Source organism: Chiloscyllium plagiosum, unplaced genomic scaffold (assembly GCF_037043375.1).
Source record: "Chiloscyllium plagiosum isolate Xiang-an unplaced genomic scaffold, Cpla_swu_hap1 HiC_scaffold_22, whole genome shotgun sequence".
Lineage (NCBI taxonomy): Eukaryota > Metazoa > Chordata > Chondrichthyes > Orectolobiformes > Hemiscylliidae > Chiloscyllium > Chiloscyllium plagiosum.
Window position 1 is genome coordinate 65,578,996 of NW_028270160.1, and position 27,897 is coordinate 65,606,892.

Here is a 27,897-nt window from a genome sequence, read left to right on the forward strand (position 1 = left end):
TGGGTCTGCTTTGCTATTCAATGAGATCATGGTTGATCCAATGATCATTAACGCCACATTAACGATTCCTTTATTGATTAAAATTTGTCTTTCTCCGTCTTGAATAGTGACTCAGCTACTGTAAAAAAAAATTCAAAACAAATTCTCTGAAAGAAGAAACTTCTCCTCATCTCTGTCATCTCCTAACTTGCCCTCCTCCCCAGTGTCTCTCCTCCCCTCTTCATTTTCCGTGTCTCTTTTCCAACACCCTACCAGCCTTTCTCACAGCCCCCATCTCTGCGTCTGCCACACCCTTAGTTTCCTTTCCCACATTGCCTCTTATTCTGAGATTTTGCCCTCGACCTAGATTCTCCCACAAGGGGAAACTGCCTTTGTCCGTCTAACCTGTCAAGCCCTGAAGAATCTTGTATGTTTCAATCAAGTTGCCTCTTTTACTACTTATATAAGCCCATAAGTATGGGCTCAACCTCTCCTCAGCCTAAGTGAACCTCCTCTGGACTGTCTCCAATGCCAGTATATCTTCCCTTAGATAATGGCACCAAAACTGTTCACAGTATTTGAGCCGTGGTCTGACAAGATTGGTGCTGGATCCACTGCCTTTTGTCATTTATGTAAATGATTTGGATGTGAACATAAGGGTATGGTTAGTAAGTTTGCAGAAAACACCAAAATTGGAGGTGTAGTGGACAATGACAAAGTTTACCTCAGAGTACAATGGGACCTTGATCAGATGGGCTAAAGGACTGAGGAGTGGCAAATGGAGTTTAATCTACTTAAATGTGAGGTGCTGCATTTTAGAAAGGCAAATCAGGACAGAACTTTGCACACTTAATGGTAAGGTCCTGGGGAGTGTTTCTGAACAAATAGACCTTGGTGTGAAGGTTCATAGTTCCTCAAAAGTGAAGTTGCAGGTAGACAGGATAGTGAAGAAGGCATTTGGTATGCTTGTCTTTATTGTTCAGTGCATTGAATATAGGAATTGGGAGATAATTTTGCAGCTATACAGGAAATTGCTTAGGCTAGTGTTGGAATACTGCGTGCAATTCTGGTCTCTCTCCTACATGAAGGATTGTTGTGAAACTTGAAAGGGTTCAGAAAAAATTTACAAGGATGTTGCCAGGTCAAAAAGCAGTGAACCTGGCACTGAACCTTGTGACATACAGGTGGTCACAGGCCTCCAGTCTGAAAAATAACACTCCGCCATCACCCTCTGTCTCCTAATTTCAAACCAATTTTGTATCCAAATGTCTAGCACTCCCTGGATTCTACCGTGCAGAATCTTTTCAAATGAAATCCATATAGACAATGACCATTGTTCTTCAAAAAACTCAGCCAAGCTAGTGAGAAATGATTTGCCACACGCAAAGCCATGTTTGCTATTCCTTTGCCTTTCAATCCCCTCAACAAATTCCCTACCACTGACATCAGGCTCATTGGTCTACAGTTCCCTGGCTTTTCGTTACCACCTTTCTTAAATAATGACACCACATTAGCCACCCACCAGTCTTTTAGCACCTCAACTGTGGTTGCCATGCTATAGGAAGGATATTAAATTGGGCCCGGGGTGTGTTCTAAAAAGGTATACCAGGATGTTGCAGGAACTGAAGGGTTTGAGGTATAGGGAGAGGCTGGATTGGCTGGGACTTCTTTCACTGGAGTGTAGGAGATTGAGAGGTCACACTAGAGAGGTTTATAAAATCATGAGGGGCGTAGATAAGGTGAATAGGAAAGGTTTTTTTCCTTGGTTGGTGGAGTTAAAAACTAGAGGGCATATTTTTAAGGAAGGAGAAAGATTTAAAAGGGACCTGAGGGACAACCTTTTCATGTAGGTTTGTATGGACAATGAACTGCCAGAGGAAGTATTGGTAGATACAGGTACAGTTACAACATTTAAAAAACATTTGGACAGGTACATGAATAGGAAAGGTTTGGAGGGATTTGGGCCAAACGCAAGCTATTGGGATTAGTTCAGTTTGGGAGACTTGGTCGCCGTGGATGTGTTGGACTGAAGTATGTTCCCATGTTATTTGACTTGATGCCTCGAGATGAAGCTTGACGACATCCAGGACAAAGTAGCCCACTTGAACCCATCCATCCACTACAGCATTCATTCCTTCCATCACAACATAGTGCCAGCATTGTGTACCAGCTGCAAGGTGCACTGCAGTAGTTCAGCAAGGTTCCTTTGACAGCACCTTAAAAACCTGCAACCATCATCAGCTAGAAGGACAATGGTTGCAGATACATGAGAACACTATCATACTATCCAAGCTGCACACCATCTTGATTAGAGCTATATTGCTGTTCCTCAGTATTGCTTGGCCAAAATCCTGGAGCTCCCTTCCTAACAGCTCCTGATACTTAGCTGCAGTTCAAGCAGGCAGTTCACTATCACCTTTCGAGCAATTAGAGATGGGCACCAAAGCTGCTCTTACAAGTGACACGTGCATCCCACAAACAAATAAAAAGCATCGAAGAATATAGAGAGGGTAGAGGGGATAAGAAGTAGAAAAATTAAGGTGATGCTGACAGGAAAGACCAACCAAGCTAGCACCCTCTAAAGAGAGATGTGAAAAGGGAGCTGATATAATAACCTGACGATCTCTTTAATATTATAACATGATTTAATGGGGTACTCAGAAAGCAAATCTTTCCCCTTTTCACGAATCTAGAACTTGTAGCTCAGAGAGGTGAGATATTATTTATTATTTCACCTCATTGAATCTCTCTCCTTTGCTCACTTCCTACATCCTTTAATATCCAATCGGAGAATAATTACATCTTCCTGTTCGTTCACTACAACCATTGTTATCCACCATCTGATCCCATTACAGTAATTTTCTCTTTGAATGTTCATAGATTTGGTGGGATATTCAGAACAGTAACGTTATGTTTGAGAAGAAATAGAAAGCAGCATTGGTGATACTTTATTTGTGAGATATCTAGTGCTCCATTAACTTTGGATAATTTTTTTTGTAGCTGCAGAAGGACCAAACATCTTTCAAACCTCCAGTAGTCATGACAACAGAAGCATCCATTCCAGCCAGTGCCAAAACTGGTGTGGGCGCCCCCACTCGTCGAGACTTCTTTTGGCTGCGCTCCTTGGTGGCAGGAGGTAACCAAATTATGAATAATTGGTCCATTATAATTAACTGCAAGAAAAAGGAAGACTTGCATTTATGTGGTGCTTTTTTCAATCCAATTCTGTCCAAAAGTGCCTCACAGCTAAAGAATTATTTATTTTAAAGAATAATTATTTGTAATAGGCTACACAAAATATTGTTTGTACAAAGCAACTCCCACAGACAGGAATGACCAAATAATCTGTTTTTGTGTTGTTGATTCAGGGATATAGGGATGGATGTTTTTGTTTTGAAGAACCTCAATTATCCGAAGGCCAGGTCAGGGAGTATATCGTTCGGTTAATCGAATGCCAGATAAGATAGTTTAGCCGTGCATTGGGACCTTGCGATCTTGTTCAAGTAATCCAAAATTTGGATAATCGAATGTTGGATATTTGAGGTTCCTTTGTATTGAAATGGATAGAAAACTAGTTTACAGACAGGAAGTAGAGTATAAATGAACAGGTTTTTTTTCTGAATGGCAGGCAATGACTAATGGACAAAGGCAGAAATCACATGAGATCAGGTTGCAATCCAGCAGGTTTCTATGAAGTTACAGGTTTTTGGAGTGTAGTCCTTCGTCAAGTGAAGTGAGAGGGAAGCACACAGAACACAGGATTTATGGGTGGAGCGATCAAAAGATTATTCAGATTGGGTGAGTGGAGTGTGGAATAGTGTGCAGGTGATCAAGAGTGTTAGATGGTGTGAGTAAAGTGTCAGTAGCTGAATAACAACCGAAGAGATGACTTATAATCTGATCAATCGAGGTAGAGAGATAATTACAAAAACTTAAAAATAAGATGGTGCTGGAGACAAACCAAATAACTGGAATAACATGGAGCAAAAACAGAAGCTGCTGGAAAAGCTAGTAGATCAGGTAGCATCTGTGAAGAAAAACCAGAAGAAGGGTTACTGGAATTGAAATGTTAATTCTGATTTATCTTCACAGATGCCGCCAGACCCCGCTGACCCCCCCCCCCCCCCCCCCCCCCCCCCCCCCCGCAACCTGTGTTCTTGCCTGTGATTTACAGTGTCCGCAGTTCATTCAGTTTTTATTTGCATCTGTTAAAAAAAAATCTGAGTGAATGTTTTTGGTCTGGTGACCCTTCCTTCACATATGCTGCTGGCTTTTCCAGTGGCTTTTGTTTGTGTTCCATGTTATTGTAGTCATTTCGTTTGTTTCCAGCACCATCTTAAATTTTTGTAATTATCTCTCTGCCTCATTTAATCAGATCATAGGTCATTCCTTTGGTTGTTATTTAGCTATTGACACTTTACTCACACCCCATCTAACACTCTTGATCACCTGCAGAGACTTATTATTTGACACTCTACTCACACCATTTATATGACCTTTTGATCTCTCTGCCCATAAATTCTGTGTTCTGTGAGATTCCCTTACACTTCACCTGAAGGGGCCATGCTCTGAAAGCTTGTGATTTGAAATAAACCACTTGGGCTATAACCTGGTGTCGTGTGATTTCTAACTTTGTCCACCCCAGTCCTCTACATAATGACTAGTGAGATACGACAGGGCTCAGTGCTAGGACCTAAGCTATTCACAAAACCTATTACATTTAGTTCCTCCATCTAATATCTCCAAATTTGTGGTTAATATAATGTTGGGTGGGAGGGTGAGCTATGAGAAGGCTCAGGAATGCTTAAGTGATGGGGTTTGGGCAAGATGAGTGAGTGGGCAAATGCATGGCAGATGTAGTATCATGTGGATAAATGTGAGCTTATCCACGTTGGAAGCAAAATCAGGAAGGTGGATTATAATCTGGTTATAAATTGAGAGAGAGGCATGTGCAACAAGACCTGGGTATCCCTCATACACCAGTCACTGAAGGTAACCATGTAGGTGCAGCAAAGGCTGTGGAGAGGATTTGAGTACAGCAGCAGGGATGAATTGCTGCAACTATATAATAAAATATTACAAGATTTCAAGAAAGAGTTGAATATAGCACTTGGGGCTAAAGGGATCAAAGGGTATGGTAGAAAAGCAGAAACAGGCTAAAGAGTTGGATGATCAAACTATCATCATAGTGAAAGGTGAAGTGGCTTGAAGGGCCAAATGATCTATTCTTGCTGCTGTATTTCTATAAATATTGCTTCAGAGACCCAGAATAACTGTCCTGCTCTTTCAAATTATGTCTTAAAGTAATGTTGACTTAAGGGACATCATCTCATTTTCCACTTAAGAACTTTGCAGTCTCATGGTCTCAATCTTGAATTCCACAACTTCAGAACCTGATCCCATGATGTCTGTCTTCCATTTTGCTTACACTCTTCCCACAGCTGGCCTATTGTTACTTGGTCTTTGTCTCTTTCATTTTTTAAATAAGGTGTGACATTGGCAGTTTTCTGAATCTTAATTTTAACCCCATTAATTTCCCTAGTGTTTCTTACCTAGTGATAATTATTGAATTTATTTCTTCCCCATCCCCTTTTATACTTTGTTTAGTAATACTGCTATTAGCGTCATGTACCATGAAGACTGATGCAAAGTATTTACGGAGGAGCCTCGATTACCTGAATGCCACGGGCAGGGAGTATTTTGTTTAATAGAATGCCGGATAATCGAGGTTCCTCTATTCAGTTCCTCTGCCATTTCCTGAATGCTCATTATTATTTCACCAGCCTCATTCTATAAAGTCTCTCTGGTCACTCTTTCTTTTTGTATATTTAAATAGGCTTTGCTGTCTGACTTGATTTTGTTGTAAGTTTAATCATATTGTTTATTTTTTGGGTTTTTGTTTCGTTGTCTTGATATAACTTCACAGAGACTGGTATCCATCACCAAGTCACCCTTTATTTATGCATGAACACTCCTTGACTTTAGTACTGCCTCATTCAGAGTCAGTGACCAAAGTGTCAACATGTCTGATGCACCCCTATTTATATTGTCAGTCAGGGCTCCCTGATTGGATCAGATTAACAACCCCAATAAAGAACTCATTCTATGAAGTCCACCTAGCCAACCTCTTTACAGTCGCTACAGTCCTTTGTTTTTTTTAATAAATGTAACCAATCCTCTGGCTTAGTGTTTTTATTTTCAATTTGATGCTATCTTTAACTTGGAAAGGCGCAGCAGGTCAGGCAGCATCCAAGGAGCAGGAGAATCGACGTTTCGGGCATGAGTCGAAGAAGGGCTCATGCCCGAAACGTTGCAGAAGGGCTCATGCTTGAAACGTCGAAGAAGGGCTCATGCCCGAAACGTTGAAGAAGGGTTCATGCTCGAAACGTCGATTCTCCTGCTGCTTGGATGCTGCCTGACCTGCTGCGCTTTTCCAGCAACACATTTTCAGCTCTGATCTCCAGCATCTGCAGTCCTCACTTTCTCCTAGCTATCTTTAACTTCCCTCGTTAACCATGGTTGATTTATTTCCTTCTGAGAATTCTTCTTTGTCACTGGGATACATCTTTGTTATCAATCATGAGCTATTTTTAAAAGGCTTGCTATTATTGTCTCTGCATCTAAACTCCTTTTCCAGTCCACTCCAGCTAGTTCTGCCCACATTCCTTTGTAATTGTCCTTAAGTTTAGCATGGTTGAATCTAACCAAAGTTTCTCCCTCTCAAACTGGACTCTAAGTCCTATCATGTTATGGCCACTGTTATCAAAGGGATCTTTTACTCTGAGATCTTTATTAAACCTGTCTCATTGCACATTAAAGAGCTTGATCCCTGGTTGGAACCACAATCTATTGTTCTGGGAAACTATTCTGAATATACTCTGTATTATCCCTCATGGTTACCTCTATCAATTTGACTGTCCTAATCTACATGAAGATGAAGGCACCAATGTTTCAATATGCTGCATTTTTTCCATGTCTTCATTGGAAGGATCATCAAATGAGGCCATATGGGCTGAGGCAGAAAGCACATAAACGGGCAAACATGCTGTTGGGTATGTGCTATATGCTTTCCTAAACAGTCAGGGAGAGATAGAGGATCAAATATATAATCACATTTCAGAGAAGCATAAGATAAATAAGGCAGTAATAAAGAGAATTTTTAAATATGTAAGCAGACATAAACGTTGCATCCAGGCGAATCAATTCAATATGTATGGCAGTGTAGGGGAACAGAGGGATCTTGGGGTCCATGTGCATAGATTCATCAAAGTTGCTACCCATGTTAATAGGGTTGTTAAGAAGGCGTATGGTGTGTTAGCTTTCATTAGCAGGGGATATGCTGCAGTTCTGTAGAGCTCTAGTTAGACCACGCTTGGAATATTGTGTTCAGTTCTGGTCACCCCATTATAGGAAGGGTGCAGAGAAGATTTACCAGGATGATGCCTGGACTGGAAGGCATGTCTTATGAAAAAAGGTTGAGACAGCTAGGGCTTTTCTCATTGGAGCGAAGAAGAGTGTATCAGTAAGGCGTTCGACAAGGTTCCCCATGTGAGACTGATTAGCAAGGTTAGATCTCACGGAATACAGGGAGAACTAGCCATTTGTATTCAGAACTGGCTCAAAGGTAGAAGACTTTTCAGACTGGAGGCCTGTGACCAGTGAAGTGCCACAAGGATCGGTGCTGGGTCCTCTACTTTTTGTCATTTACATAAATGATTTGGATGTGAGCATAAGAGGTACAGTTAGTAAGTTTGCAGATGACACCAAAATTGGAGGTGGAGTGGACAGCGAAGAGGGTTACCTCAGATTACAACAGGATCTTGACCAAATGGGCCAATGGGCTGAGAAGTGGCAGATGGAGTTTAATTCAGATAAATGCAAAGTGCTGCATTTTGGGAAAACAAATCTTAGCAGGACTTATACACTTAATGGTAAGGTCCTAGGCAGTGTTGCTGAACAAAGAGACCTTGGAGTGCAGGTTCATAGCTCCTTGAAAGTGGAGTCGCAGGTAGATAGGATAGTGAGGAAAGTGTTTGGTATGCTTTCTTTTATTGGTCGGAGTATTGAGTGCAGGAGTTGGGAGGTTATGTTGTGGCTGTACAGGACATTGGTTAGGCCACTGTTGGAATATTGCGTGCAATTCTGGTCTCCTTCCTATTGGAAAGATGTTGTGAAACTTGAAAGGGTTCAGAAAAGATTTACAAGGATGTTGCCAGGGTTGGAGGATTTGAGCTATAGGGAGAGGCTGAACAAGCAGGGGCTGTTTTCCCTGGAGCGTCGGAGGCTGAGGGGTGACCTTATAGAGGTTTACAAAATTATGAGGGGCATGGATAGGGTAAATAGATAAAGTCTTTTTCCTGGATTGGGGGAGTCCAGAACTAGAGGGCATAGGATTAGGGTGAGAGGGGCAACTTTTTCACAGAGGGTGGTACGTGTATAGAATGAGCTGCCAGAGGAAGTGGTGGAGGCTGGTACGATTGCAACATTTAAGAAGTTTTTGGATGGGTATATGAATAGGAAGGGTTTGGAGGGATAGGGGCCGGGTGCTGGCAGGTGGGACTAGATTGGGTTGGGATATCTGGTCGGCATGGACGGGTTGGACTGAAGGGTCTGTTTCCATGCTGTACATCTCTATGACTCTATCTATGAAGAGTGAGAGGCAAGTTGACAGAGGTGTACAAGATGATGAGAGGCATTGATAGAGTGAATAGTCAGAAACTTTTTCCCAGGTCAGAAACGACTATCATGAGGGGGCATAATTTTAAAGTAATTAGATGTCAGAGGTCGGTTCTTTACACAGATAGTGGTGGGTGCAAGGAATGCACTGCCAGCGGTGGTAGTAGAATCAGATACATTAGGGACATTTTAGCGACTCTTGGATAGGCACATGGATGATAGTAAAATGATGGGTATGTAGGTTAGTTTGATCTTAGAGTAGGATAAAAGGATGACACAACATCAAGAGCTAAAGGGTACTGTGCTATACTGTTCTATGTTAAGGATGGGCCGCGATAAAAGTTCCAAACTAGGGAAAGGCAAATTTTCCTGAGATAATGCTACAGGAAGGATAGAAAAGGAGGCAAGAGAGGAGGCGGTGTTTTTGATATGGGATAGCATTATAGCTCTGCTGAGGGAGCATATTCCTGGAAATACATCCAGGGAAGTTATTTGGGTGGAACTGAGAAATAAGAAGGGGATGATCACCTGATTGGGATTGTGTTATACATCCCCTACGAAGGATATGTGGAACAGTCCATCTTCCGCAGCTACACTGGCACCACCCCCCACCTTTTCCTCCGCTACATCGATGACTGTATTGGCGCTGCCTCGTGCTTCCACAAGGAGGTTGAACAGTTCATCCACTTTACCAAGACCTTCCACCCCGACCTCAAATTCACCTGGACCGTCTCAGACTCCTCCCTCCCCTTCCTAGACCTTTCCATTTCTATCTCGGGCGACCGAATCAACACGGACATTTACTATAAACCGACCGACTCCCACAGCTACCTAGACTACACCTCCTCCCACCCTGCCCCCTGTAAAAACGCCATCCCATATTCCCGATTCCTTCGTCTCCGCCGCATCTGCTCCCAGGAGGATCACTTCCAAAACCGTACAACCCAGATGGCCTCCTTCTTCAAGGACCGCAATTTCCCCCCAGACGTGGTCGACGATGCCCTCCACCGCATCTCTTCCACTTCCCGCTCCTCCGCCCTTGAGCCCCACCCCTCCAACCGCCACCAGGACAGAACCCCACTGGTCCTCACCTACCACCCCACCAACCTCCATGTACAGCGTATCATCCGCCATCATTTCCGCCACCTCCAATCAGACCCCACCACCAGGGATATATTTTCCTCACCTCCCCTATCAGCGTTCTGAAAAGACCACTCCCTCCGTGACTCCCTCGTCAGGTCCACACCCCCCATCAACCCAACCTACACTCCCGGCACCTTCCCCTGCAACCGCAAGAAATGCAAAACTTGCGCCCACACCTCCCCCCTTACTTCCCTCCAAGGCCCCAAGGGACACTTCCGTATCCGACACAAATTCACCTGCACCTCCACACACATCATCTATTGCATCCGCTGCACCCGATGTGGCCTCCTCTATATTGGGGAGACAGGCCGCCTACTTGCGGAACGTTTCAGAGAACACCTCTGGGACACCCGGACCAACCAACCCAACCACCCCGTGGCTCAACACTTCAACTCCCCCTCCCACTCCACCAAGGACATGCAGGTCCTTGGACCCCTCCATCGCCAGACCATGGCAACACGACGGTTGGAGGAGGAGCACCTCATCTTCTGCCTGGGAATCTCCAACCACAAGGGATGAACTCAGATTTCTCCAGTTTCCTCATTTCCCCTCCCCCCACCTTGTCTCAGTCAAATCCCTCGAACTCAGCACCGCCTTCCTAACCTGCAATCTTCTTCCTGACCTCTCCGCCCCCACCCCCACCCCCACTCCGGCCTATCACCCTCACCTTGACCTCCCTCCACCTATCGCATTTCCAACGCCCCTCCCCCAAGTCCCCCCTCCCTACCTTTTAGCTTAGCCTGCTGGACACACTTTCCTCATTCCTGAAGAAGGGCTTATGCCCGAAACGTCGATTCTCCTGTTCCTTCGATGCTGCCTGACCTGCTGCGCTTTTCCAGCAACATATTTTCAGCTCTGATCTCCAGCATCTGCAGTCCTCACTTTCTCCTCGAAGAAAGTTAGGAGCCCATGGAATCCAAGGCAGAGAGACACATTGGATCCACAATTGGCTGAAAGGCAGAAAATAGAGGATGTTGGAGGAAGGATGTTTCTGTGACTACAAGTCCGTTTCCAGTGGGGTTGCACAAGTCTTGGTGTTGGATTCCCTGCTGTTTGTGGTATACATTAATGATTTGAGGTTAAATGTAGGGGATATAATCAAGATGTTCGAAGGTGGCATGTGAATTGGTAAGGTAGTGAGGAGGATAGCTATAAACTGTAAGTGGATATCAAAAACAACTCAGGTGGACAGAGCTGTAGTAAATGGAATTCAAACCGGAGTAGTATGAGGTAATGCAGTTCGGAAAGATTAAAAAGGCGAGGAATTACACGGCAAATGGTTGGATCCTGGAAAGTACTGAAGATCAAATCCTTTCTGTGTAATGTTCTTGGATGCCACAACTCGACGATAGCTACACTCCTTGGATTCTGTTTTTGAGCACTCTAGATTTTAAATGTACCGCTGTTGGTGGCACTACCTTTAGTTGTGTAGATCCTAAACTCCTTCCTTAAATCACCCTGTTTTTCTTCCTTGGTTTCCTTCTTTAGGATGCTTCATCAAGTCTTTGAGCTTTGACCATGACATCAGATTTCCATTCTGCACAAGACATTTAGCTTGTCACCATCTCTTTCGATTTCAGCACTATTTTTCATTTCACAGTGACTCTTGGCAAGTAGGATCAAGGAAAACACTAAAGCTTTCCATTCGTATATCAGGAATGAAAGAATGACTAGAGTAAAATTAGGGCCAATCAAAGATAGTAGTCAGAGGAGATGGGGGAAGTGCTAAATAAAAACTTTTCGACCGTATTCTCACGAGAAAAAGACAACGTTGCTGAGGAGGATACTGAGATACAGGCTATTAAACTAGATGGGATTGAGATTCGCAAGGAGGAGGTGTTGGCTATTCTGGTAAGTGTAAAAATAGACAAGTCCCCTGGGCAGGATCGGATTTATCCTAGGAGTCTCTGGGAAGACAGGGATGAGATTGCCAAGCCTTTGGCTTTGATCTTAATGTCATCATTGTCTACAGGAATAGTGACAGAAGCCTGGAGGTTAGCAAATGTTGTCCCCTTATTCAAGAAGGGGAGTAGAGACAACCCTGGTAATTATGGACCAGTGAGCCTTACTTTGATTGTGGGTAAAGTGTTGAAAAGAGGTATAAGAGAGAGGATTTATAATCATCTCGAAAGGAATAATTTGATATGGGATAGTCAACACTGTTTCGTGAAGGGTGGGTCATGCCTCACAAACCTTATTGAGTCCTTTGAGATGGTGACCAAACAGGTGGATGAGGGTAAAGCAGTTGATGTGGTGTATGCAGATTTCAGTAAGGTGTTTGATAAGGTTCCCCACAGTAGGCTGTTGCACAAAATATGAGATTGAGTTAGTGGTTTGGATCAGAAATTGGCTAGCTGAAAGAAGACAGAGGGTGGTGGTTGATGGAAAGTATTCATCCTGGAGTTCAGTTACTAATGGTATACCGCAGGGATCTGCTTTGGGTCCACTGCTGTTTGTCATTTTAAATAAATGACCTGGACGAGGGCATAGAAGAATGGGTTAGTAAATTTGTCGATGACAGTAAGGTCGGTAGAGTTGTGGTTAGTACTGAAGGATGTTGCAGGTTACAGAGGGGCTTAGATAAGCTGCAGAGTTGGGCTGAGAGGTGGCAAATGGAGTTTAATGCAGTAAAGTGTGAGGTGATTCACTCTGGAAGAAGCAACAGAAATAGAGTACTGGGCCAATAGTAAGAATCTTGGCAGTGCAGATGAGCAGAGAGATGTTGGTGTCCATGTACATAGATCCCTGAAAGTTGCCACCCAGGTTGATAGGGTGTTAAAAAGGTGTGTTAGCTTTTATTAGTAGAGGGATTGAGTTCCGGAACCACGAGGTCATGCTGCAGCTGTACAAAACTCTGGTGCGGCTGCACTGGTATATTGCATACAATTCTGGTCACCACATTATAGGAAGAATGTTGAGGCTTTGGAAAGGGTTCAGAGGAGATTTAGAACATAGAACATTACAGCGCAGTACTGGCCCTTCAGCCCTCGATGTTGCGCCGACCTGTCATACCAATCTGAAGCCCATTTAACCTACACTATTCCATGTACGTCCATATGTTTGTTCAATGACCACTTAAATGTACTTAAAGTTCAACTTAAATTTATGAGGATGTTGCCTGGTATGGAGGGAAGGTCTTACGAGGAAAGGCTGAGGAATTTGAGGCTGTTTTCGTTAAAAGAAGGTTGAGAGGTGACTTAGTTGAGACTTTCAAGATAATCAGAGGGTTAGATACGGTGGACCGTGAGAGCCTTTTTCCTCGAATGGTGATGGCTAGCACAAGTGGACATAGCTTTAAATTGAAGGGTGATAGATATAGGACAGATGTCAGAGGTAGTCTCTTTACGCAGTGAGTAGTCGGGGCATTGACAGCCCTGCCTGCAATAGTAGTAGACTCTCCAACTTTAAGGGTATTTAAATGGTAATTGGATAGGCATATGGAAGAAAATGTTTAGATTAGAGTGGTGCTGGAAAAGAACAGGTCAGGCAGCATCTGAGGAGCAGGAAAATTGATGTTCCGGGCAAAAGCCCTTCATCAGGAATAGAGGCAGGAAGCCTCCAGGGTGGAGAGATAAATGGGGGGAGCTGGGCTTGAGGAGAAGGTAGCAAAGAGTACAATATGTGAATGGGGGTGGGGATGGAAGTGGTAGGTCAGAGGGGAGGGTGGGAAGGGAGATTGGCAGGTAGGACAGGTCATGAGGACAGTGCTGAGCTGGAAGGTTGGAACTGAGGTAAGGTGGGGGGAGGGGAAATGAGGAAACTGGTGAAGTCCACATTGATGCCCTGGGGTTGAAGTGTTCCGAGACAGGCGATGAGGCGTTCTTCCTCTAGGTGTCGAGTGGTGAGGGAGCGGCGGTGGATGAGGCCCAGGACCTGCATGTCCTCTGCAGAATGGGAGGGGGAGTTGACATGTTGAGCCACGGGGCGGTGGGGTTAATTGGTGCGAGTGTCCTGGAGATGTTCCCTGAAGCGCTCTGCTAGGAGTCGTCCAGTCTCTCCAATGTAGAGGAGACCGCATCGGGAGCAACGGATGCAATAAATGATATTGGTGGATGTGCAGGTGAAACTTTGATGGATGTGGAAGGCTCCTTTGGGGCCTTGGATGGAGGTGAGGGAGGAGGTGTGGGCACAGGTTTTGCAATTCCTGCGGTGGCAGGGGAAGGTGCCAGGACAGGAGGATGGGTTGATGGGGGGTGTGGACTTGACCAGGTAGTCACGGAGGGAATGGTCTTTGCGGAAAGCGGAAGGGGGTGGGGAGGGAAATATATCCTTGGTGGTGGGGTGTGTTTGGAGGTGGCGGAAATGTGAGCGGATGATGCAGTTAATGCGAACGTCGGTAGGGTGGAAAGTGAGGACCAGGGGGATTCTGTCCTTGTTACGTTTGGAGGGGTGGGGTATGAGGGCGGAGGTGCGGGATGTGGATGAGATGTGTTGGAGGGCATCTTCAACCATGTGGGAAGGAAAATTGCGATCTCTAAAGAAGGAGGCCATTTGGTGTGTTCTGTGGTGGAACTGGTCCTCCTGGGAGCAGATATGGCGGAGGAATTGGGAATACGGGATGGCATTTTTGCAGGAAGTAGGGTGGGAAGAGGTGTAATCCTGGTAGCTGTGAGAGTCAGTGGGTTTCTATATGGATGAAAATGGAATAGTGTAGGATAGGTAGGCTTCAGATTGATTTCACAGGTTGGCGCAACATTAAGGGCCAAAGGACCTGTACTGCGCTGTAATGTTCTATGTTCTAACATTGCATAAAATGTCATTTAATTCACATAAACATTAGAAAAGCCAGAGACATTGCTTTCTCTTTGTCTGCATCATTCCCTTGGTAACTACTTCCTCCCCATAATCTTCTAATGTTGTGTTCCTCTTCTGCTTCCTGTATCCTTCAGTTCCCTTATTTCACCATTGTTGGTTGTGTAAATGGGGTGTTTGGTTTAATTTCATAACTGATGCTGGCACTTTTGAGAGTGTAACCATGCAGTTTGAGCTGAAGACGAGGTATATTGGATTCAAAACGTCAATTGTTTTTTTCCCTGTTTGCAGATACTGCTAGATCTGCTGTGTTTCTCAAACACTTCCTCTTTTAATACAATTTGTGCTCAACTTGTGAAGTGGAGCTTGAGGTTGCAACTAGCAGAGCAGTTAAGGGGAACCAGTTAATGTTGTGTATTTGGACCTTTGGAAGTTGTGCAACAAGGTGCCACGCTGCAAATTATTGTGTAAAATTAGGGTTCATGGATTAAGGATTAATTAACTGAGGCAACCGAGAGAGGGAATGAACAGGTACTTTTTGTGTTTGCCAGCTGTCACCAGTAGGGAAGGGCAAGAATCAGTGTTTGGGCCTCAGTTATTTACAATCTATCTCAGTGTCTCAGAGGAGCGGACTGAGTGTTTGTATTTAAGGTCTCTGACGTGGGAAAGTAAATTGCACGGAGGCACTAAAAGGCTGCAAAGAAATAGTAATGAGTTAAACAAGCATGCAAGATCATGGCAGATAGAATATGAGGTGAGAAGTGGATTTCTGAAGGATAATAAAAAAGCAAAACATTTTGCATGTTAAGGAACAGGGGTGTTTTGGTGTTTAAAGAACGTGGATGACATACACGAATCAGAGAATTAATATGCAGCCACAGCAAGCAGTTCCGAGAACAAATAGGCTCTTCACCTTTATTTTGAGGGCTATGAGTGAATAAATTGCCCTCTAATATTGGAACTTTGGTGAGATTATGTCCAGAGTACATTATTGTGTTTTGATTTCCTCACCTAATGCAGAATATATTTGCCTCTGAGGGAATGCGACAAAGATTTACTAGGCTATATTCCAGCATGATGTTTTTATCTATGAGGTGAAACTGAGTGGACTTGGCCTATATTGAAGTTAGATAGCATTTAGTAAAGTGAACACTGATCTGATTTAAACATTGTATTCATAAGGAGCTTGAGAAAGTAATTACTGAGAGTGTCAGATATTTCCCAGATTGAGTGGACAGCACCAGAGCCTGAGATGAGAAATTTCTCAACTCAAAGGTTTGTGAATCTAAAATCCTTTATCCAAGAAATCAGTAGACACACAGTTATTGACTTTATTCAAGACAAAGGTGAGTGAATTTTGGATGTTAAAGGGGTTTAGGGATACTGCAGCAAAGTGGATTTGAAGGGGATGATCATAATCTTGTTGAAAGGCAGAACAGATTTAAAGGGCTGAATTAAATGATTATTGAAGGAAATAGGAACCTAGATAGTGGATGCACTGGCAGTAATCTTCCAGTAGTCCTTAGATGGTGGAAAATTGCTATTGTAGTACCCTTATTCAAAAAAGTAGGGAGACAAAGGAGTAGGGTAATTGTAGGCCAGTTAGCCTAACATCTGCCAATGGGAATTACTGGAGACTGCTATGAATGATTTAGAGATACGTAACAATGAAGGGGAAATCATCCAGACAAATTTATTACAGTTCTTTTAAGAGGTTGTAAGCAAGATTTGGTACAGGGTGTAATGTATCTGGCTTTCCAAAAGGCATTCAATAAGGTACCACACATAAGGCATTTAATAAGATAAGAGCAGATGGTGTTGGTGTAGTCGCATGAGTAGAGAATCAGCAAACTCATAGACAAGGTTTGGATGAAGGGAGCATTTTTAATATAGTAGCCTGTAACTAGTGGAGTACAGTTATGAGAAATGCTGGGGCCACAATGATTTACAATTATTTAATGTCTTGGATGAGAAAATGAATATACTACAGCCAACTTTGCAGATGACAGAAAAATAAATGAAATGGCAAAGGGTAAGGATAACACCAAGAGTCTACAAGGGGATAAAAACAGGTTAGTAGCGTAGGTAAAACTTGGCAGATGAAATATAATATGGGAAAGTGAGGTTATGCACTTTGGCAGGAAGAATAGAAGAGCTGAATATTATTTAAATGGCGAAAGACTACAGAAAGCTGTAGTTCAAAGGAATTTGGAGGTCCACGTGCATGAATCACAAAAAGCGCCTCACTTCAGATAATGGCGAAGGCAAATGACTGCAAGTCTTTATTTCAAAGGGAATGGAGTATAAAAATAGGGAGGTCTTACTAAAACTAGACAAGATTTTTAATCAGTAAGAGAATTAAGGGCTATATGAAAAAGGCAGCAAACTGGAGTTGAGGATTATCTGATCATCCATTGAATGGTGCAGCAGACTTGATGGGCTGAATAGCCTACTTCCCCTCCTACATTCTTATGATCTTATTTCTTTATTTCTTCTCCTGTTTTGTTGTGTTTTACTTGGGTCATTATGCTATACTGAATTACAGCTGACTATAAGATACAAGAGCAGAATTAGGTCACTTGGCCCATTGAATTTGCTGTGCTATTTGATCTCAACCATGACATCAAATTTAGGACGGTAATTGGTGTTATTTGTTACGTGAAAATGTTGAAAATTAACATTTTGTTGCCGCTGAAAATTAATTTACATAAATGTTGTTGCCGCTGAAAATTAATTTACATAAATGTTCTGTGCAGGTATTGCAGGATGTTGTGCAAAGTCAACAATTGCTCCTCTGGATCGAGTGAAAATTTTACTACAAGCTCACAACCGGCATTACAAACACCTTGGTAATTATTAAGAGGATCTGTCAGTCTGCTGGAATTTTTTAATTTGCATATTGGAACATGCCAGTGTTCAAAGAAACTGGGACCAATGTTAGTCAGGTTGCAAGTGACCCATTTGAGATTAAAGGTAGAGTCTGAATGAGTACTTAACATAGCATACTTTTGTTCGGGAACTTGATACAAGTGGATGTGGGTCGAGAGTGTGGTGCTGGTAAAGAACAGCAGGTCAGGCAGCATCCAAGTAGCAGGAAAATCGACGTTTCGGGCATAAGGATTTCTGATGAAGGGCTTATGCCTGAAACGTTGATTCTCCTGCTCCTCGGGTGCTGCCTGACCTGCTGTACTTTTCCAGCACCACACACTCGACTCTGATCTCCAGCACCTGCAGCCTCACTTTCTCTAAGTGGATGAGGTCCAACCTTTGTCTGGAATGGGAAATAATAGACAGCTATTATTTTAGAATAATAATAGAATAATAGCTCCACAAGAAAAGGACCACTCAGTAGGAACAATCTAGAACTATTCTCTAAACTGTCCACATATCTGTGTTGCTCAAGCTGATCTGCCTCAGCACAAAGTAATCACACACTTAAAGCAACAACTACGATATAAATGTGCACCTTAGAAAAATAAACCAGCTGAGTAATTCCTGCAGACAATTTCTAATGTATTTCCTTTTGTTCTAATTTCTGCAAAATTCTCCTTCTTGCACAATTCCCCAGTCCTCCGCTCAGGAGTTAATTTGCTTCTGTTGCTTTGAACTAATTGGTGGTCAGCGCTTGGTAATGAGGAGCATGAAGTAGCACAATGGCAAAGGAAAACTATCACCTTGGAATTAAGAGGGAAATAGAAGTAAAACATAAAGTAGGGTGAGGGAAGGGAATGTGAGTGGAGTTTGACACTGTTGGACTGCCTCCTCGTATTTCATGACTTAAACACAGACATCAAGTGTAACAATCACAGAATTGGATCTTTATCTGTAAGACATCATGTTACCCCACCAGCATGAGTGTTCAGTCAAATGAATTCTGAAGTATTGAGTTCATAATTCATTATAAGAACTCAGTTACCAAGCTCAGTTCTAGCCTGACCATAGGAAACAGTGACTTGCTCTAAATACTTATATTGCAGTGAAAGTCTGATATGAAGTGGATCAATGTATTGCGAATTCACCAATAGTGAGAGTGTTCACTGCATCAAGAAAAAATAAATTATGCCCTTGCAGAAATATGAAAGGTAATAATTTTACTACCAGCATGGTAAATAAATCTCTCCTGTGAGATTGAGTTAAAAATCATACAACACCAGGTTATAGTCTAACAGGTTTAATTGGAAGTACAAGCTTTCTGAGCACCGCTCCTTCATCAGGTAGCTAGTGGAGCAGGATCATAGGATACAGAATTTATAGTAAATAATCCTGCCCCACTAGCTACCTGACGAAGGAGCAGTGCTCCAAAAGCTTGAACAGTGCTTCCATCTAAACCTGTTGACTATAACTTGGTCATAGAGATATACAGCATGGAAACAGACCCTTAGGTCCAACCCGTCCATGCCGACCAGCTATCCCAACCCAATCTAGTCCCACCTGCCAGCACCCGGCCCATATCACTCCAAACCCTTCCTATTCATATACCCATCCAAATGCCTTTTAAATGTTGCAATTGTACCAGCCTCCACCACTTCCTCTGGCAGCTCATTCCATACATGTACCACCCTCCCTGTGAAAAAGCTGTCCCTTGGTCTCTTTTATATCTTTCCCCTCTCACCCTAAACCTATGCTGTCTAGTTCTGGACTCCCCCCTGGGAAAAGACTTTGTCTATTTATCCTATCCATGCCCCTCATAATTTTGTAAACCTCTGTAAGGTTACCTCTCAGCCTCCGACGCTCCAGGGAAAACAGCCCCAGCCTGTTCGGCCTCTCCCTATAGATGTGGTTCTGTTTGCCGAGCTGGGAATTTGTGTTTCAGACGTTTCGTCCCCTGTCATAGTGACATCCTCAGTGCTTGGGAGCCTCCAGTGAAGCGCTTCTGTGATGTTTCCTCCGGCATTTATAGTGACTTGTATCTACCGCTTCCGGTTGTCAGTTCCGGCTGTCCGCTGCAGTAGCCGGTATATTGGGTCCAGGTCGGACAGCTGGAACTGACAACCGGAAGCGGCAGATACAAATCACTATAAATGCCAGAGGAAACATCACAGAAGCGCTTCACAGGAGGCTCCCAAGCACTGAGGATGTCACCTAGACAGGGGACGAAACATCTGCAACACAGGAATCCTTTCTCTGAAGAAGGGCTTATGCCCGAAACATCGATTCTCCTTCTCCTTTGATGCTGCCTGACCTGCTGCGCTTTTCCAGCAACACATTTTTAAGCTCTGATCCCCAGCATCTGCAGTCCTCACTTTCTCCTAGTTGATCTTTGAGGGGCCCTATTCTCTCCCTAGTTACCCTTTTGTCCTTAATGTATTTGTAAAACCCCTTTGGATTCTCATTAAATCTATTCCCCAAAGCTATTTCATGTCCCCTTTTTGCCCTCCTGATTTCCCTCTTAAGTATATTCCTACTGCCTTTATACTCTTCTAAGGATTCACTCGATCTATCCTGTCTATTCCTGACATATGCTTCCTTTTTATTAACCTAACCCTCAATTTCTTTAGTCATCCAGCATTTCCTATACCTTCCAGCCTTTCCTTTCACCCTGACAGGAATATACTTTCTCTGGATTCTTGTTATCTCATTTGTGAAGGCTTCCCATTTTCCAGCCATCCCTTTACCTGCGAACATCTGCCCCCAATCAGCTTTTGAAAGTTCTTGCCTAATACCTGTTGAGTGATTTTTAACTTTGTCCATCCCAGTCCAACACCAGACCTCCATACCATGAGATTGAAGCAGACAGATGAAATTAATACTGTTTCTATCCAAACACCACCTTTATTGCAGCCCCTTGGCTCAACGTGACAATTGCTTTCTCCAGCTGAAGGAAATGCTTTTCTCTTTTTAAAATTCTGCTTCAATCCCACATAGCTACTTGATTTTGTAAAATAATCTCTCCATGATTAAGTATGCAGCTGCCAGCAAAAGGATCTGAAGTACCCATCTAAAATGTCTCACTTTTTGGCCCCTATCATCTGCATTATGTCAGACTTGCACTGTGATTCTACCTTAATCTGTACTTACGATGCATACTAACATTAAAATGCAATACATTAAAAGAAACATGGTGCAAACTTCAGATAATGTGGAGCCAAATTGATACATTCACGTTTTTCATCTCTCCGATGTGAGATGTTGCTACAGATCCACCTAAGCACTTGATTACTATCAAGAATGATGAAATAAATACTCCAAATCCTTAAAACTTGACTGAGTGACTTTTCCACTTTATCAGAATCTTATCATTTAACAAAGCAGTCCTGTTGAGCAGAACTGAAAGCTGTTTTAATCCATTTTGTGCTGATCCCAAATTCAGCAGGTAGTTGAACCTACATTCTCACAGACATGTTGGGCTACAGTGTGGTTGACGTTTGCAGATTGATGCAGTAAATGGGAAGAAAAAGCAGAGATAAAAGGAAGTGTTATTTTGTATAGTGAGATATCCAGAATGCACTATGAAAGTGCAAATGATGCAATCCAGTATTAACTTTGAAAAGGGAAATGGGATTTCAAAGACTACAGTTGACACAAGACATGGAAATTAGGTAAAAACCAAGGATGTTAATAACAGATTTGAGAAGCTCAATGGCAGACAGTCTATAACTTGATAATGCAGATTCATGATCAGTTTCAGAAAAACCAGGTAAAGATATTTACTACTGACCTGTTCCTCTCTTATTATGATCTGTAATACACTGCTGACGGGAAGTGGAAGCAGATTTAATAGCAACTTTCAGAAGTGAATTGGATAATTTCATAATATGGAAAATGGGTAATGTAATGGAACCATCACAAAGAATTGGTAGCTCTTTCAGAGAGCTGAAACAGCCACAGTAGGTTAAGCTACCTCACTGTAGTGTATGTTTCTATTGAAGGGTAGACAAAACTAGGAGAGGCAGGATAGAACAGGAATTCTCAAAATAAACCTTGAATTGTCAGTGCAAGTCAGTGAGGAGAGGTTAAACCAAGATATTTAATCAACTGACACCAGAGTTCCGAGTGTTTTGCTGGGAAAGCACAGCAAGTCAGGCAGCATCCGAGGAGCAGGAGAATCGACGTTTAGGGCAAAAACTCTTCATTAGGAATGCTGTGCTTTCCCAGCAACACACTCTCGACTCTGATCTCCAGCATTTGCAGTCCTCACTTTCTTCTGACAGAGAGCAGACTTCAATGAGGCAGAAACAGCTGAACTGGATTAATTGGAATCAAAGGTTAGCAAGAATAACAATAGCTGAACAATAGGCTACCTTCAAAGGGAAGGAGGTTTGGCTGCAGTTCAGGTATGTTCTGTTAAAAGGGAAAGGCTGGATAAACAAACCTCAAATTCCCTGGACGCCATAGGAAATAAAAATTCAAGAAGACAATGTGTCACGTAGTGAATATAGTTGAAAACCAAACTGAAAACAGAATGTTCAGAAAGAAAGTGAAAAATCAAATATCAAAAGCAAAGAGATTATAAAGAATGACTGACAGCCAACACAGAAGGAAATCAAAACACTTCTGTAAGCAAATCAATAGAAAAAGGGTTAGGTGGCTCAGTGGATAGTACTGCTGTCTCACAGCACCAGGGTCCCAGGTTCGATTCCAGCCCTGGGTGACTATCTATGTCGAGTTTGCACATTCTCCGGGTGCTCCGGTTTCCTCCCACAGTCCAAAGATGTGCAGGTCAGGTGAATTGGCCTTGCTAAATTGCCCATTGTGTTAGGTGCATTAGTCAAAGGGAAATGGATCTGGGTGGGTTACTCTTCGGAGGGTCGGTGTGGACTTGTTGGGCCAAAGGGCCTGTTTCCTCACTGCAGGGAATCTAATCTAAAAAAAGGAGGATTAGGGCTAATTTGGGACCAAAAACGAGATTTATATTTCGAGGCAAGTCACATGGTTGAGGTGTTAAGTTATTACTTTTCATCTGTCTTTACGACTGAGGCAGATTCTGCCCTGGCCATGAGTACAGTGACAGGAGGAAACACAGTCACTAGAATAGTTTAATATCAATGAGGACGAGGTATTGGAAAGCTGTCTGTACTTAAAATTGCTAAAGTAATGTGAGACTGGATGAGATGGGTCCAAGGATATTAAAAGCAGTGAGAATAGAAATTGCAGAGGCAGTGGCAATTAACTTTCAGACTTCCCTGGATTGTTTCAAAATGTTGTAAAGATGGGCCCAACAATTATAGTCAGTGCAGGGGAAATTTCTAGAAACAATAAATTTAGAATAGAATTAATAGTTAGATGGAAACATGGATTGATTCAGAAGGGTGAACATTGTGTCTGACCAACTTGTTGGGAATTTTTAAAAGAGGTAATGGAGAGGGTTGATGAAGACAGTGATGTACATGGACTTCCAAAAGATGTTTGTGCCATGGAACTGATTTGAGGGGAAAGTTACAGGTCATGGAATGAAAGGGACAGTAGCAAGATGATTATGAACTTAGCTGAAGGATAGGAAACAGTAATTGTTAGTGGTGTTTTCTATGCTAGAAGAAGGTTTACAGTGAATTTCCCCACATGTCATTGCAACAACCCTTGCTTTTCCTGATCTTGGCCAAAGTTTTGACAAAGGGTCAGTTAGACTCGAAACATCAGCTCTTTTCTCTCCTTACTGATGCTGCCAGACCTGCTGAGATTTTCCAGCATTTTCTCTCTTTGGAGATGAAAGACCTCAGCTGGGCCGTCAAGCAGATCCGAGTAATACCAAAAACCTGGGCAAGCTGGGTAGAGAGGTGAGAGGAGTGAATCAGTGAAACTGCATGGGTAATAGGTATTTAGCATTTGAATGGGTGGATGGTATCTCATCCTGCTGCAGTATTTCAAAGGATCATGGCTGATATGATTATAACCTCAACTTCACGTTTTTGCTTACCTACAAACATACAAACGGGACAGATTTGGATCATTTGGTGCCGCGTGCCTGCTCAAGCATTCAGTAAGATCTCGCTGATATGTTTGTGTTTCGAACTCCACATTTCCATTTTCCCTCAACAATCCTTAATTCCCTTGCCTAGCAAGAGTCTGTCCACCTCTGTATTATTCATTATTCTGTGATCCATCTCCACCATCTTCTTAGGCAGTATCCTATTGTTGCTCAACCCTCTTAGGGAGAACATTTTTCCCTTCTCTCCTAAAAGGACGAATCCTAGTTTTAAAACAGTGCCCACACCTCTGGATTCACCCACAAGAGTCATAGAGTCGTAGAGATGTGCAGCATGGAAACAGACCTTTTGGTCCGACCCCTCCATGCCGACCAGATATCCCAACCCAATCTAGTCCCACCTGCCAGCACCCGACCCATATTCCTCCAAACCCTTTCTATTCATATACCCATCCAGATGCCTTTTAAATGTTGCAGCTGTACTAGTTGCCTCCGTTTCCTCTGGCAGCTCATTCCATACACATACCACCCACTGCGTGAAAAAGTTGCCCCTTGGGCCTCTTTTATTTCTTTCCCCTCTCACCCTAAACCTATGCCCTCTAGTTTTGGACTCCCCCACCCCAGGAAAAAAGACTTTGTCTATTTATCCTATCCATGCCCTCTCATCCTTTTCATGTCCAGCTTGTCAAGTCCACTCAGGATCTTGTACACTTTAATGAAGTCACCTACTACTGTTCTCAGTGGAAGCTAGCCTAGTCTGTCCAACTTATCCTCCTAAGACAACCTGTTCATTCCAACACACTTCTATCCTCATTTAAATTTGGCAACTAAACTGTACTCAATATTTCTAGATCCGGCCCCCGAACACATGAACACACACATATTCCCCCTCCCCGCCCCATTACTAATACTTTTCTCTGGTTCATATTCTGTTCCCCTTTACAGCAATTGGAAAGACAACCTCGTGGCCAGTTCAGATGGCTGTTAGATTCAGACTTGAGAAATTCACCTCTCAGTAGTTTTGCAACTTCACTCAATTGAACTAGCTTGAAAGTATACGCATGTTACTGCAGTTCATCCTAAGTGTGAGAATTTTCTGATCATTCATCTGCAGTATCTATGCTGCTTTGTGTGACAATGTATCCATCCTTAAAAAAAAATTCTCATTCCTGGTGTATGCATTGTATCTCATTGCAATTTATACGACTGGTCCGCCTCAGTTTCTGGTCAGTGGTGACCACTGTCCGACCCTGGTGCTGTGAGACAGCAGTGCTATCCACCGTGCTGCAGTCTGTTTGGTGTGGGTGCATCCAAAATGCTGTAATGTCATTACTGTGGGGTGCACTGGTTCCAAAAAAAACTGTGTGGTTGAATTGCCCACTATTGGTTTGCTCACTGGCTGCTGCCGTCTAAGAGGTGTTGGGATTTATTAGAACTTTGTAGGGCCCTTGTAAACTTTTGATATTATATCACATATGTGTTACAGGCTGCAGCTCAAAAGAAATCAGTTCATTTTGTTCCTCCCTGTCCATATTTTCTGCTTGAAAATCAGGTGCAGGAATGACTAATTCCTACTTTGACATTAATAGATTTTAACCAGTGGGTCCAAGTTATTAAAGTAATGTGGGAGAAAAAAAACCTTAAGCCAAGTTTGTCAGAATGTTCATTTGGAAGGTATGTTTTCTAAATAATTCACTGGTATATATTGATCTCACTGCTCAAAGGGTATTGAAACCAGTGTAGTTGGCAGGTGAAGCAGAGTTCAAGAACAGGAGTTATTTAGACCACGAAACACACAAATTCATGCATTTTAAAGCTCTTTGTGTATTCACTGCCTAAATTTCTGTCTTTACATTTGTGACGCAAACTGTCATTGTACATTTCTCACGTTATGAATACAATCTTCCACTAGTGATGCTGTTGCACAAATGCTAATAAATTATCCAGTTTAAGAAATGCTTGTAATCTGAATCAATTTTGTAATTAAAAGTTCATTGTTTGGAGTTCAGTTTGTGACTGAGATCTTTCTTACAGGAGTGTTTTCTACTCTGCGTGCTGTCCCAAAGAAAGAAGGCTTCCTTGGCCTGTATAAAGGTAACGGAGCAATGATGGTCAGGATCTTTCCTTACGGTGCTATTCAGTTCACTGCATTTGACCGATACAGAAAGGTAAAGTTAGTTGAATAAATAGAATTCATGATAACAGCATTATTAAAATATGGAATTAATACACAAGTACAAGTTGTAACAGTCATTTCTGTTTTGTGACTTGCTGATCTGAATGAATGGGAAATAGTGTGGTACAGCAATTAACCCTAATATGCCTAATATTCTGGAGCACCAGAGCAGTATTTTTTATTCATTCATGAAATGCAGGCTTCACTGGCTGGGCTAACATTTATGGTCTATTCCTAATTGCCATTGAGGAGGGTGGAGCTGTCTTTTTGAACTATTGCTTTCCTTATGGTGTAAGTGCATCAGGGAAGGAATTTAAGGTTTTTGACCCAGCCATACAGCAAGAAAGAAGATATAATTCCAAATTAGGACAGGAGGTGCATTGGAGAAGAACTTCCAGGTTGTGTTTCCATAGAGGGTATTGGTAGAGGGTTGCTTTTCAGACTGGAGGCCTGTGATCATCAGTGCGCCACAAGGATCATTGCTGGATCCACTGCTTTTCGTCATTTATATAAATGATGTGGATGTGAACATAGGAGATATGGTTAGCAAGTTTGGAGGTGTAGTGGACAGTGAAGAAGGTTACCTTGGAGTACAATGGGATCTTGATCAGATAGGCCAATGGGCCGAGGTGTGGTAGATGGAGTTTAATTTTGATAAATTTGAGGTGCTGTATTTTAGGCAAGTCAGGGCAGGTCTTATACACTAGGATAAAGCGAGGACTGCAAATGCTGGAGAGTCAAGAGTTGAAAAATGTGGCTCTGGAAAAGTACAGCAGGTCAGGCAGCATTCAAAGAGCAAGAGAGTCAACGTTTCGGGCATCAGCCCTTCATTAGGATTTAAACACGTATGTTTGCCTTTATTAGTCAGTGCATTGAGTATGGGAGTTGGGAGGTTACATTGAGGCTTTACAAGACATTGGTTATGCCACTATTGGAATACTGCATGCAGTACTGGTCTCTCTGCTGTAGGAAGAATGTTGGGAAACTTGAAAAGTTTCAGAAACGATTTACAAGAATGTTGCTAGGGTTAGAGGGTTTGAGCCTTAGGGAGAGGTTGAATAGACTGGGCTGTTTTCCCTGGAGCGTAGGCAGCTGCGGGGTGACCTTAGGGGTTAATAAAATCATGAGGGGCATGACAAATCGACAAGGTTTTTTTCCTAAGGGTAGGGGAGTCCAAAACTAGAGGGCATAGGTTTAAAGTCATTTAGCTCATTGAATCTGTGTCCACACTTATGAGAAATCTAATCAGATAACATTGCCTGGTCTGTGTGTGGCATAGTGCTAACTGAGACAAACTTCAAATAGATGTTTCCACACTGTAATCTAATCTAATCTAATCTAATCTGGCAATTTAGAACTGGCTATTCATAAGGTGCTATGGGCCATCAGCAGAATTGTATTGAATCACAAACTATAACCTCACGGCCCCCCACATTCCCAGCTCTACCATTGCCATCAAGCTGGGAGATCAGTCTTGTTTAAATGAGGAGTACAGGAGAGCATGCTCAGACCAGGACCAGGCAGACATAAAAATCGCCTCATAGCGTCAACCTAGAAAAGCTAGAACACAGGACCACTGGTGTGCCAAACAGTAGAAGGAGCAAGTGATACAGTTAAGAGATCCCACAAACAGCAGATCAGATCTAAGCTCTGCGGTCCTCAAGCATCAACGTTGTGAATATCGGTGGATAAGAAAACAACTAATAGGTGGAGGCGATTCCCCAAATATTCCCAGTCACATTGATGGAGAGCCCAGTACAGAAGATAAGGCAGTTGCATTTACAATTATCATTGCCAAAAGTGCTGATTGGATGATCCATCTTGGCCGCCTTCTGGGGTCCACAGCATCACAGTTGTCAGTCTTTAGTCAATTCAACTCGTTCCACCTGCATCAAGGATTGGCTAAAGGTACTGGGTTTTCCAAAGGCACTGACAACATTCTGGTAGTATTACTGAAGAGTTATGCTAATGCTCTAGATATGTGCTGTAAGGTTTTATAACTTTGACATTACAGTTGCTAAATCACATCCTGGGGGTACCATTGACCACAAACAGAACTGGTTAAGCCATATAAAGTCATGATTAAGTCATTCAGTTTGCTCAGATATGGCCTTACCTTAACAATTCCCCTTGATTCACAAACAGAAAGTGCTGGACAAACTCAGCAGGTCCGGTAGCATCTGGGGAGAGAGAATCAAAATTAACATTTCAAGTCCAGTGACCCTTAGTCTCCTTTATTAGAGTCAGTCATAGATTCTAACAGCATGGAAACAGGCCCTTTGACCTAACTCATCATGCCGACCAAATT

The 27,897-nt window shown here is 42.8% G+C and overlaps 1 protein-coding gene and 1 long non-coding RNA gene across 2 annotated transcripts in view; one reads left to right on the plus strand and one right to left on the minus strand.

Annotated features, from left to right (window-relative positions):
* The window catches only part of slc25a16 (solute carrier family 25 member 16), an 80,755-nt gene that overhangs the window by 17,305 nt on the left and 35,553 nt on the right, over window positions 1-27,897 (plus strand). The window contains exons 2-4 of the mRNA XM_043712243.2: window positions 2,980-3,115; window positions 17,307-17,399; window positions 25,448-25,581. Coding sequence (XP_043568178.2) covers window positions 2,980-3,115; window positions 17,307-17,399; window positions 25,448-25,581 — 363 coding nt within the window. The remainder of the gene's footprint in view (window positions 1-2,979; window positions 3,116-17,306; window positions 17,400-25,447; window positions 25,582-27,897) is intronic.
* LOC148146020 (uncharacterized) lies at window positions 3,063-27,770 on the minus strand. Its single transcript, XR_015760972.1, has 3 exons — window positions 27,706-27,770; window positions 10,526-10,748; window positions 3,063-3,152 (listed from the first exon to the last, which is right to left on the minus strand). It is a non-coding gene; the product is annotated as an uncharacterized LOC148146020 (long non-coding RNA).